At 37.2% G+C, this 13,925-nt stretch overlaps 1 protein-coding gene across 13 annotated transcripts in view; it reads right to left on the reverse strand.

Annotated features, from left to right (window-relative positions):
• LOC139463862 (LIM and SH3 domain protein F42H10.3-like) overlaps positions 1–13,925 on the reverse strand; it is a 110,676-nt gene that overhangs the window by 18,243 nt on the left and 78,508 nt on the right. For 8 of the 13 annotated variants that reach the window (XR_011653076.1, XR_011653074.1, XR_011653073.1 and 5 more), the window contains 4 exons: positions 12,178–12,282; positions 11,474–11,578; positions 7,698–8,501; positions 6,313–6,399 (listed from right to left, as the gene is read on the reverse strand). Coding sequence is in view for 5 of the 13 variants with exons in the window: in XM_071245259.1 (XP_071101360.1) it covers positions 2,227–2,253; positions 4,143–4,253; positions 6,216–6,399; positions 11,474–11,578 (427 nt within the window). In the remaining 8 variants the exon portion in view is untranslated. Of the gene's footprint in view, positions 1–2,226; positions 2,254–4,142; positions 4,254–6,215; positions 6,400–7,697; positions 8,502–11,473; positions 11,579–12,177; positions 12,283–13,925 lie in introns of those variants that run through there. The other 5 variants (XM_071245257.1, XM_071245254.1, XM_071245259.1 and 2 more) reach the window with 4 other exon arrangements.

The raw sequence follows: 13,925 nt of genomic DNA on the forward strand, positions 1-13,925 counted from the left end.
ATCATATTACTATAGCTAATCTGTCATGCCAAGACAGATTTACTATAGTAATATGAAAGAGTCGGGTGGTCGTTAACTTCTTTTTAGAAGTATATTATTGCTATAATTTCACGTAATGTTTCAGTATATTATTGAATTATCATTATGAAATAGTTGGTGAGTGAGTGAGTGAGTGAGTGAGTGAGTGAGTGAGTTGAAATGAAATAAAATACAATGACTAAAACATGGACCAAGGTGAAAACAATGGTGACATTCAATGTGTTTCTCTTATCAGTGGACATGAGCAATGTCATACCAGACTTATGTAATGTGCTACTTAGGCCACAACAAACTCTACTCTACTCTACCCAGTGAAATGAGCACTGCCTGGACACTATCTTCAATTTTAGAAGACCTCAATTGATTAATTTTGTAATAAACTTACTAATACATTTTGGAAATTGAGTGAATGTTGTTCCATGCTAAAAGTCTGCAAATGCATGTAATTAAATCAGTGAGTGAGTGACTGAGTATGTTTGAAGCCGTTTTTAGCAATATCATGTCAATATCACGGCAAGGGACATCAGGAATTAGTCTACAAAGAAAAGTCACTGGTCCTCCCTGATCCAAGAAAATCAGACTGATGTTAATTTCAAACCATGTGGTACGAAGGACATATTCTGCACTTTTGGCTACATTCACCAGTTATATATTATTTTGTCTCAATGTCTGAAAAAACGTACCACTCAGTTCTAGCATGAGTGCTTTTCAAAGTCCTGAGTTTTCTATACAGCTGGAACTTATTTAGTAGAAGCGACTGATTTGTTGTGGCCCAAGTAGTGATATTAATAATGTTCATGTTTGATGTTATACCCTGTTAAGACAAACTAAAGTTTGTATCCAAATGTTACAGTTGATGAGTGAGTGTTACAAATATGTCCATATCTCCATGTTACGGTTTATATCCAACTCAACATGTTATACAGTGTTATAGCATATTTGAACAAGTTAATATCAAACACGTTATTATCTTCTGTATTGACCAACTCTGACACACCATGTAACAGGCATCCTTGATTAAACTGATTTTCATATCTCCATTGTATTATGTAACATCCCTGGACCCATCCTGGACCTATCTTCCATAGCTTCATTTGTGGCCTTCGAAACATGTGAAATTTGCTGCCCAATCATTTGTTTGTTTGTTGTCTATATAGAGAATCTCTCCCACAAGCCTCAGAGTTTTTTCACTTTTATCAACTCGTGTTGATATATTTGATATCAAAAGACATGAGGGTGAGATCTTATTTATCATCCAATATCAATCTTAAATCGAAATACGTGCGAGAAAAATCAGTGATTTGTAAAAGCGATATCTACAATGTAGATCTTGCTTGATCTCACTCAAGCTAAATCTCCCGTGGGAACCTGTTTTGGATGATAAATCACACTCAGCAATATTTCAGCTATATTTCAGCAATATGACAGAGGTCTGTAAATAATCCAGATTGGGTCAGACAATAGTGATTGATATTGCGAGTGATCTTTGAAGTCATGTTACGAACACACACTATCAACCACACAAGCCACTTTGTCACTTCGTGTGACCAGCATAGGAAGCTGGGACAGCTTAGACTAACATCTAGTCTCTGATATGAACTATCTTACATAAAAAACAAGTTGTTAAATTAGTTATATAATGTAATAAAAAGAGCCCAGAGGCTTTCTTCATTTTCTGAATATTGCAGTAATCTAAACTTGCCAAATGACTTGCATGGACTGTATTGGATATATTTGTTTCAGGGTCTGTGTGGCAGACTAGGAGTTAGTTCTAACCTAGGATAAAACCACATGGTCCATCCCATGCAATCAAATTAAACTCATGACTGAGAGAAATTCTGTGAAAAGTTCCTTTGTTTGTTTAATGCCGCACTCAGCAATATTCCAGCTATATGAAGTCGGTCTGTAAATAATCAAATCTGGACCAGACAATCCAGTGATTGACATCATAAGCATTGAGATTATCATCACTGAGATTATGATCACTTCCTAAAAGAAGATGTGGTATCGAATTGTTCCAGGGTTCATAACAGAATGGAGATATAATACACTGGATGATCGTGGATGTGTTTCGGAAATGTTAAGTGTTGATATCCCTCGACAGAAGGCCCTGGAAACTGCAGGAGCAAATTGTTCAGCGATAGGAAAGATATAAGCTTTGCACAAAGTAGTCTTTCTGTTACTTACTCTCATCATCAAATACCTCAGCTTCTTCTACAAATGAAGGGTAATTTTAATATCACAGTCAAAATTAGGATTCAGCTTTTTATCATCCTTGATTTTCATTTAACATGCAACACGAAGAATGCCAGAGTAAAATAAGGAAATAACAAAACATGATGAATGTTGCTGAATGTCTGAAAAAGTAGACAAATGAGATGCATGTGAACAACAATAAAAGAAATGTCTACAAGTATATCTAAAAATTGCAAAAATACCATCAATATCTTGGAATCCTTTTGACCAAGCTTACATCAACTTAGTCAAACCAAAACATATGCAAGATATTCCAGTTTGGACTTAAAATGACATTCTATGAAAACATCTAATTCTGCTTCAGGTAACATTACTTAAAAAAAACCTTACCATCTATTTTTTATAAGGTCAAATAATGATATTTACATCTCCGAGTAGTTATCCGAAGTATTGAGCATTATTATCAATTTCGAGCCCAAACATTTCAAGGCAAAACACAAAACAAAATCTAAAAATAATACGAAATATTTGTATCAAGAGGTGGCCGAGTAATATGTAACCAATTGTTTTTTTTCCTTCCAAACCTAATTGGACGATTTAATGAATACAGTAAAGTATGTTATAACGAACAAGCTTATAACGAACTGACGGATATAACAATCTGATTTTTTTGTCCCAACTATTCGCTATAGTTATGCTGTATGTATGCTTTTAACGAACAAACTTAAGTTAGAGGTCCCTATGAGTTCGTTATAACCGTAGTTTACTGTAACTTAGAGTAAGCTACTTCAACTATTCCTGGACATCCGTAAAGAACCCAACTTTTAAGTCTTTTTAATATACTACTCATAAGAGGTTAAAGAATGCCAGATTCTTTGATATTACCATAGTCAATCTGTCATGGCATGACAGAATAACTACAGTGACATGAAAGAATCAGTGTTCTTAAACTTCTTTGAGTAGTATATATTCAGCACCTTGTCTGTGCCGACTTAAGGATCGTGTCCAAAGTATCTGTGTAGTTGATAAGTATACACAATACATGACTGTCATGTCTGGCAAGACAGTCTGCACACAATATTAGTGGACAACAAGAAGACAGCAGACAGATATCATCTGTAACAACTGGTTCCAAGAGTCATGCAGCACCAAGTTGTGGATGCCATTAATAGTGGTAAGTTACAAAATCACATCATAAAATCTAAATCATTTCCTACGAAAACCAATCTTTCATGTACTTCCACATGTTGAGTTAATTGAAGCGTTATCTTAGTATAACTCCATACAGAACATGCACACATAGCTAAATTAACTAGGTAACCACACATAGCATAAGAAAATACTTTCATTTGATGTAAGGAAAACAAAAATCTACGATATAACAAAAAACACAAACTTTTCAATCAATATTTGGAATCACCTCTTCAAAGAATTCTCATAAAGAATTAATTAAAAACATAATTCTACTTTCTTAAGTTTCTGCAATCCATACTCTAAACATTTTCGACAAAAACAATGTCTTACTTATTCCTAACCTTTAGAGGATATTATCGGGTTCAGATAATGGATCAAGCAAGAAGATAACTTCCTTAAGTAATACTTCAGAATGAAAACATACCCTAAAACCCTCCATATTCACTGCTTACATAATTCTGATCATGTATTTGATAAAATCTACAATCATACTAAAATTTGTTTATAGTCCAGTTGTAATAAGACAATCAAGATCTAAGATTTTGAAAAACATTTTTCCTATCGTCAAAAAACATTCATGACCTATAAATTTACAAATGGATCCATAATTACATTACCAAGATCTGAGAAATAAGATTCATGAAGATGGGATAAACTTCCACTACTGTTGTTGAGACTACTGTTGTTGTGACTGTTGTTATTGTTGTTCTTACCTTCTCCTTTAGAGTTGTAGACATGGGTGGGTTGGTTTTGTGGGGGAGTAGCCACGGCGGTGGGCACATAGTCAGTTATGCTACCTGGGTTCTTGTGACCACGCCTGCGAGCTGTTGAGGGTACATGCAAAACACAAACAAGCATAGCAGAACCCAAACTAAACATTGTAGCAAAATGGTAGATGATAGGATCAGTAGTGATGGTACTCCACCAAATGGGAGGGGTTATAGGATCGGTAGTGATGGTACTCCACCCAATTGGAGGGGATATAGGATCAGTAGTGATGGTACTTCACCCAACGGGAGGGGATACAGGATTAGTAGTGATGGTAAACTACCCAATGGAAGGGGATATAGGATCAGTAGTGATGGTGCTCCACCCAATGGGAGGGGATATAGGATCAGTAGCGATGGTACTTCACCCAATGGTAGGGGATATAGGATCAGTAGTGATGGTACTCCACCCAATGGTAGGGGATATAGGATAGGTAGTGATGGTACTCCACCCAGTGGGAGGGGATATAGGATCAGTAGTGATGGTACTCCACCCAATGGGAGGGGATGTATGATCAGTAGTGATGGTGCTCCACCCAATGATAGGTGATATAGGATCAGTAGTGATGGTGCTCCACCCAATGGTAGGGGATATAGGATCAGTAGTGATGGTGCTCCACCCAATGGGAGGGGATATAGGATCAGTAGTGATGGTGCTCCACCCAATGGTATGGCATATAGGCTAGACTCCAAAAAGGGCATTGAAGATTTAAGATCAGTAGGGATAGAACTCCCTAATGATACAGAATATCGAGTCAGCACCAATCATATTGCACCTTGCGTGGGCAGATTGTGGGTCTTAGTCACAACCAACACAAGACATCAAATAATGTTATCTTAAAAGTGTTAAAATTTCACAATCCAAACGCATTCCTTAAGTAACAGGCACAGTTACTGAAGCAACGTTTAAAGATAGAGAAGAAGATATTTAAATAACTTCATCCAAAGAACATTTCAAAGATGGCTTGACCAGGTTAGTATGAGAGATTAGACAGTTTCACGCAGAGCCACGACTGACAAATGTTAATTGCACTCACATTGTTATGTAAGGAACATGTTCAGATTCGATCAGTGTTTATTTATAGGAAAAGACAAAAGTGCTGACATTTATAACATGTTCCAGTGTCGGTCAAAGGAAACATAACATACTGTTCCAAATTTTGACTTCTCTGCAACATTAATCATTTATTTTCACATCCTTCATAAACTCTACACTGACCCAGGGTATTCTGTCGGAGATCAGAGGAGGGGGTATGAGATGACAAGAATTAAACAGCAACTTAAAATGGCAGTATTTAAGCTGATGCAGCAATAACAGCATAGTGTATGACATGTAACACCTTGGACCGATAAGGCGGATACAGTGAACTCCACAACAGTGTGCCTCGTTCAGCATCATACAGACTGGGGATAATGGATCAGTACTGATCATACTGACCATCTTTACAAGACACTTTTAAGGCAATGTACCGGGTAGCCCTTGCTACATAGACTAGGTTGCTGGCATAAGTCGACACTTTTCACAAAAGAAAAATGTCATGATAAGACATTTGTACTTGACTGGAGTTCACTGTTTGAGATTTTGAAGATGAACGTGAATTGGGTTCAAAATGGAAACTGAGGACACAGAACTAAATAAATGATGAGTTGCTTGAAAATGCTACTGGCTGAGAATTAAACTGACCTGTAGGCCAGGAGATTGACCAGATCTTCAAGAGGGGCTGTGAATGAGTTAATTGTGTTTAATGCTGCTTTAACAACATTTCAGTAATATCAAACGTCAGCATAATGTTGGAGAAAAAAGTAATGTAGGTCTCAGAGTTTACCCTTAATCAAACCCTCAAGCACGAGTATGGTGCAGACAAACCAAAACTTATCACCAGGGCGATTGAGGGATTCAAACCACTTAACTCATAAGCATGTGGAACAGAGAACCTACTTTTCCTAATAATCCCCCAAAATGTCAAGGAATGAAAATAGAACCTCCAACCAGTTTCACAGTTTTCTGTTTGAGTTTACCTGCAAAGTTATCCGTCTCCTCGTTGGGCCGATTCTGTTCCATCCTTGCCTTCTCCTGGAGTGTGTTGTGATAGGCCACATTACTCACAACCTGCATGTTTTTCTTGAGGCGCTGGGTTTCTGGGTCGTCAGCCACAGACATTTTTTTGCCTTTTTCTTTTTCAAAATTTTCATGGTACTTAATCTGAAAAGTAGGAAACGACAAAAATGAAGGAAAAGATAAAAGGACAAGTTATCTGCTGAAGCACTGAATTTGTACATTATTTGAAACGAGAAAAAAATTCAAAGTGATTTGAAAGACAAGTTTTAACAGTGAACAACATGAATTTCACAGCTTTATCATAAATATTCAAGATACTTATTCAGCAATCGCAAAGGATTCTCAGTAATAATACCAAATGTTTCTGACAACTGAAGTCTGAAAAGTCTGAAAAGTACATGGTACTAGGATTCTGAAAAGGAACAGTGGTCATTATTAAGGAGAAGAAAATGTCAGTCTTGAACAGGACTGAAAAAAAAGAAAAACTCACACACATTAGAAAGAAAAAGAAAATATATTAAATATGGTGGTGTACATGAACTGTGATACACACTTGTAGAAAATTGCAAGAAAGAAATCAAGTTCTCAAAATACACAATTATAGATGCATTATTTCACATGAGTTTGCCAGCAGAAGACCAAAACAATAATATCTCTAAATATTTTGTTGTTGGAAGACTCTCATCAAGTCAGCAAGATGGATGATAATCACATAAATAATAACAAAATACCACTTGTTTTCGGCTAATAAACACAAATTAATATAGTTGTGGCACAGTCACATTAAGTGTGTGTCATATCTTCATGTAGTATCCTAGCAACTAGACATAAAGACCAATCAGACCCAGGCTTTTTAGCAACATAATGCCATATGCATTTTCATACGAATTTGCACAGCCTATGTGTTCTGATACACAAATTTGTATAGTTAAATCTTTCCACAGAATTAGAATCCCCATTTGGCATCTGTTCATTAAAGACCTAAATGCTCCCTCAGATATATTGTGGTACATTGTAAATCAATGTGTCCTGTCCACAAGAGTTGTGTATCTCAATACTCATCACTGTACGCTTAAATACCTACCACATATTGAGAGAAGGGGTGGGGCGGAGAAAATCAGACGTGGGTTTGAAAACAATTATTCAGTTTGACACAGGACACAATAGAATGTTTACTTAATTTATGTTTTTCTATTAAAAATGTGTTTCATCACAATGCTCCGTTGAGGACATGTGCAGAAGGAAAATTCCACTGTAACATGTACTACTCAAAGAAGTTGAAACACCAGATTCACATCATGACAGATTAACTATAGTCATATGAAAACATTTGTGTGTTCTTTAATTTCTTTGAGTAGTACATTTAGACAATTGCTTTGGATGGGAATCTCCGCCCGAACCCCATCCCTATGATAAATATTGATGAGTCCCTCAGGACATACCGTAGCAGAGGTCAGTTGTCCGTACAGGAGGCAGATAACAAGTCCAGCCAGTCATTGAGGCTCCACAGCCTCACTTGGAGGCTCTTGTGGAAGCTCTTCAGCTGGTTCTTGAGGAACCTCGGTCACTGGTTCTTCTGCAACCTTTATAGCTGGTTCTTGAGGAAGCTCTTCAGCTGGTTCTTGAGGAACCTTGTTCACAGGTTCTTCTGCAACCTTTTCAGCTGGTTCTTGAGGAAGCTCTTCAGCTGGTTCTTGAGGAACCTTGTTCACAGGTTCTTCTGCAACCTTTTCAGCTGGTTCTTGAGGAAGCTCTTCAGCTGGTTCTTGAGGAACCTTGTTCACAGATTCTTCTGCAACCTTTTCAGCTGGTTGTTGTGCAACCTTCTTAGCTGGTTCTTCTGCAACCTTCTTAGCTGGTTCTTCTGCAATCTTCTTAGCTGGTTCTTCTGCAACCTTCTTAGCTGGTTCTTCTGCAATCTTTTTAGCTGGTTCTTCTGCAATCTTCTTAGCTGGTTCTTGTGCAACCTTCTTAGCTGGTTCTTGAGGAACCTCTTTAACTGGTTCTTGAGGAACCTCCTTAACTGGTTCTTGAGGAACCTCTTTAACTGGTTTCTGTAAAACTACTTTAGTTGGCGCTTGAGAGAGCTGTTTGGGTGGCTCCTCAGGAAGTTGTTTGGGAGATTGTTTTGGCACCTGTTTAGGAGCTCCAAGTTTGGGTTCTTGTAGTAATTGGGTGGGGGATTGAGGGGTAGGGGATTGAGGAGTGGGAGATTGAGGTGTGGGTTGGGAGGGTTGTGGAGCCACCTGTAAGCAAGAAGCCTACAAGCATTAAGACTTGTGTTTTCTTGTATTCCATCTCCCATCAATTATTTTCTTGACTTAAACTTTATCACATCAATTTGCTCTCCAAAGAACTCTAATCAATGACTTCAGGCAAAAATGAATTTACTTAAGATTTTCTTATTATACTATTGGTTGGTTACTGTTCATTGCTTAATGTTTTTCATTTCCTACATCTGTATCAAATATACAATAAGCAGACACATCAATATTAGTAGCAACCCATCAATATTCTGTTATTGTATTTCACAGATCTACTCAGATCTACCAAAACTACACATCATGCAACAGCGAAGAAGCGGATGTTTTTGTTTATGTTAGATACTTATTTTGAGCTAAATCCCCAGTAGAAATTGTCAACCAAATTTTGTTTCCAATGAAGAATTTTTTTTAGGTCCAGTAATAGTTTCTGTAGGGCTTGTGATGGTACCTGGTCACTTTATAGAGTTCGAAATTAAGCATGAAAATCAAGGGGTCCTTGTCACAACTCTCATGTTAAAAGTTGAAGATTTAGAATCGAATACTATCAGAGCATACCTCAAGAACTCCATCGCCTTTATTTCAAACACTGTTTTACATATGTCCACTCCGACAGATCAAGTCAGTATATCCCATTATGTCTGGTTGCCAGGGATAACACACCAAGTTTGGTTTGAAACTATATTTAGGCATGTTAAAAAAATAGCATTGATGGAGTATAATAACGAATCACAGGACTGTCGTCGAACCCCATCAATGTGATTCAATAATATACTGATGTTTCCTTAATCACTCCAAAATCAGTAGGACAGTATTTATTCAAGAGCACTGCAATTAGAAAATGGGCGAGTGTGGTTTTACGCTGCTCTTAACAATATTCCACACATATTACAATACAACTTACCGATCCAGTTAGTCGCCTCTTACGACAAGCATTGTCGCCTTTTAAAGCAAGCATTAAGGATTTTGATGCAATGATGGGAATTGTTTTAATCTGAAACTATCTCATTATCAGGAATAATATATTCCTACATCGTGTAATTTCAGATGCAGCTTTTATAAAGTTTCAGTGTTCGATGCAGGTTAATACAACAGAAGTGCCGACAACAGCAGGGAAACACATGAATCACAAACCAACTGACAATGCAGTAAGAAACAAATGTTAAAATTAACAAATAATTTCTATTTTAAACATCTGGAGTGAAGTATTGTCACTGATTCAGCAACCTTGGAAAAATCACCATGAAATGTAAACCTAGACTTGCATAAGTCTCTAAAGAAATATGTTTTAGTTTAAATTATAATTCCTAAATAATACGAAAAGGTTGTCCCTTTAAAAGACTGGAAACATGTTTTTATACTAGAATGGCAACCTTAGAACTGTTGACTTATCTAGACTTGTGTATTATACATATAAGGATAGAATTACTGTCCATGCAGTTACAATTCAGTACAGCCTTTGAGCAAGGCTAATGAACACCTATCAATTTATATCACAAAATCCTTCACTTAAGAAAGAAAAGAACACTTTCAAAGTATTATAAACAAAAGAAAGCACACAAACTTATCCACAAGTAATGCCATCAGTCATTTCTTTAGTGCTGGAAAACAAAAAAGACTTGCTGGTAAGTGACGCAAACAAAAAGGCATGGTGCCAAAATCACACTGCACTTTGATGACGGCCATGATACACTGATAGTCAGACATCCCCTACATACATAATGAAAAAACATTAATAACCTTTCCAAAATAAGCAGTATTTCAAGTTGGCCACATCGCTATTTATTACATGGCTAACAAGGGCTTGTTTGGCCCCATCTCACTTAAAAATCTGTAAGCAAATGTAACAAAAATTCGGTAAATCTTTGTACAGTGATTTCAGACTTAGGGATGCCATATCAGATTGTTCCAAAGATACACACAAACAACCACAAGTTAGTGAGTTATCGCCCGATGGTAGAGAAGAGTTGTTTTTTATCAGGCACCAACCAACTCTACCCCCTTTGACCACACACCATCATGCCCCAGCAAAGTGTGAAGCAAATCACAAGTCTTGGTCCAATGTTTTGCAACAATCAAGGCCTCAGCAAAGCTACTTAAATGTTTTATGGAAGACATGTGGACATATCTGACGTATCAGTGACGAAAATGATGTTCAATGCAATTCCCTTTTTCCATTATACCATATGTTTCCATGTTGTTGTTTTTCAGTTGAATAATTTACTTGCCTTTGCATGTGTTTGTGATAGGCATCACCAGTAAGGCAGGATACGCACACGTTTTTGGGAAAACCTGGTGTCATCACCATTTGATAGTGATTCATAAACACAAATAGAATTGTAGAATGGAATCCACTTTTAGACATTTCTTATAAATATGGAAAGGGTTTTGGCATTTTATTTGCAAGATGATTTTGTAAGAAGATATTTATTACGTATTGGCAGCAAGATTCTTTCAAAGATTCCTGTATTAAAGCAATACATTTTTTCCATTCAGCATCAGTATCATCTCCGTGTTCAATGCTGTGTATATTGCTCATCGCTGCAGGGACACTGCATTTAGAAGCAGTGGTGCATTCAAACAAGGTACAACACAACAATTAGTTTAAAAAATGTAAAAACAAATCCTGAAAAAACAGTTTTCTGTCTCATATTGCTGCCATGGAGTAAACAATAAACAAAACATTCACACCACCTTCCCAAATACCAATATTACCAGATCAGTTTTCGATTGCTGAATCAGTCAAGAAAACGAGCTTTTCTCATTCACTGTTTGAGAAAAGTGTTATTTTCCCATGAAGTACAACCACCTCAATATACCCACTGCAGTCAGATCCCTCCTATCAAGGCCACACTTCACACAACAATGTTAGGGCATTGTTAATAACGCAACAACAATAAGAGAATGCAGCCCCAGCACGATGCCTGCACGATGCCAACAACGGTCGCCCATCCTACCCCCTTCAGAATCTGTTTGTTCCCCTTGTGGCGCCTCATCTCCACAGTGTCGGCCACTTGAGTGTATTTGCTCTTGGACATCTCAAAGTCTTTGTGATAGCCTACCTGATAGGACGCATACAAGACGGTAGAAATCTTGCATTGCTTGTCATCTTAAATTCCTTTAATATTTGACAATATTTTGACGATTTTCAGATATAGAAACAAATTGTTTGCATGGCACGTAGTGACTTTATGAATTACAAGTGAAAAATCCTTATTTCATTGATACAGTTCAGGAGTAAATTGTAGAGTGAGTGAGTTTGGTTCAACACTGTTTCAACAGTAATTTCAGTTATATCATGGCATGTCAGTGTGATGCGGAAGCAATTCCAAATGACACAGCTCAAAAACGTTCAGCACTTGGGCGAGACCCACAAGCACAGGTATGTAGCTGACAAACCTAGGTTTCAGGGCAAATCAGGATTTGGGATTTGAACCCATGATCAGAATAACCTGCAAGCAACTCTTTACAGGGACCACTGTGCCACCCATGCTTCAAACTCCAGTCAGGCTATTTGCATAAAAAATGTCATTTCAATCAATTCTATTACTACTTACGGATTAGAACTTGTCTTATACACCTTTAACTACAGAAATCTGTTGACATCAGCAGAAGACAGATAAATTATATTTTTGCGTCTAATTAACAGCAGTAATTATACCTCGCTAGCCAGTTTCTGATTGGTCATACTTCGTTTGACATCAAGGGCATCAGCTGGCATGTTCACAGCCATCTTGCCCTTCTCAAATTCACTGTGGTACTCCACCTATACAACAATAGCCACAAGATGCACCTGGATCATCGTCGCTCCATCCTCCAGTATCCAGGGTATAATATCTCCACTCTATTTGGCTTATAGGTTCAAAACAGTTGGCAGTCCCAGCAAATTTTATCTTCATTTTAAGTCAATTAAAGTCATTTCAAACCCAAATTGTATGGCTGCACGCTCCAATGTCTGACTGTCTGTTTGTTGTTTAACGCCGCACTCAGCAATATTCCAGCTATATGACGGCAGTCTGTAAATAATCGAAGAAAGACAAGTTCTATGGATGAACAACTTCTTGAACAATTGTTCATCCATAGAACTTGTCTTTCTTCATCACACCAACTACTAAATGCCACTGAAAGAAGTTGTAAATAATCTAGTCTGGGCTAGACAATCCAGTGATTGACATCATGCGCATCGATCCATGCAATTGGGATCGATGACATGCATCAACCAAGTCAGCAAGCCTGACCACCCGATCCCGTTAGTGGCCTCTTACGACAAGCAAAGTCTTAGTTTGACACAAGTACAATGTCTGGACGTAGACCCAAAAACTGCACCAGATCGTGGAGCAAAGTCACCCTTTAATACCCTTTCGCTATGTTTTTATGCCGGATTGCAATAACAAGAGGCTAAAAATAGCCATCCAATCAAATCACTATAAGTGAGAGAAATTTTGCATTGTTAGAGAAATCCTGTGCTAATTTGTGTTAGAGATAGGAGCGATGGAAGCTGTACTGTCGCTACAGAAGCAAAGATGGAATACCCCAGATAATGGAGGATGCTTCACTTGTCTTCAGAGCACAACCATCAAGCATCTTTCCAAAATACTCTTACGTCATGATAAATACTATTACATCATGATAAACATGATGTATATATGTAATCATAAAAAATCAAATATGTAAATATACTTATATTAGCATGAATTTACAGATTGACGATTTTAACATCATGAAGAAGATTATGTTTAAGAATGAGTCATTTAACCTAAAATTAGGTCTATTAATTACAATGATACTCATTACATTTAAATCCGAAGTCCAGAAAACACAAGAATGCAAACTAGAACACATGCTCATATCAAGCAAGGAAAAGCGTAGTCTTGGATGCATAACTGCCACACAAAATTATTGTGGAAGAAGCCGAGCATATGACATAAGTCTGTGTAGGTAATGTCATCTACACTGTGAACCCGTGGAGATTCCATGCTGCCATTAGGAACATCTTAACGATCACAAAGATCAGTTCTATCATTATATCACAGAATTATTGGACAAACATACACAACTGAGAACACATGTTGAAGCATTTCAAACACTTATCCAAGATTGGCAGATTGGTTTTTAAATTTTGAAATGATAATTCAATAAATAACAGCAATAACAATATAACCAAATAATAAATAATAATATAGAGTAAGTCAATCTACATCAATGACAGGACACTTATCACACCAGTCACACCTTCAGGGATGAGAATCACTTCAGTTGGGTCAGGTTTCTAGGGGGATATCCCTACAGAGTAATACATCTCATACAAATTATACCGTGATCTTAAAAGGTTCACTTCCAAACAAAAAGTAACTTTGAAAGAGAGAGCGAAAGAGTAAGCTGGGGCAACAGTCCGCTTTAAGAAAAGTA

The sequence above is a fragment of the Haliotis cracherodii genome, unplaced genomic scaffold (genome assembly GCF_022045235.1).
Source record: "Haliotis cracherodii isolate W230 unplaced genomic scaffold, xgHalCrac1.p SCAF_16, whole genome shotgun sequence".
NCBI lineage: Eukaryota > Metazoa > Mollusca > Gastropoda > Lepetellida > Haliotidae > Haliotis > Haliotis cracherodii.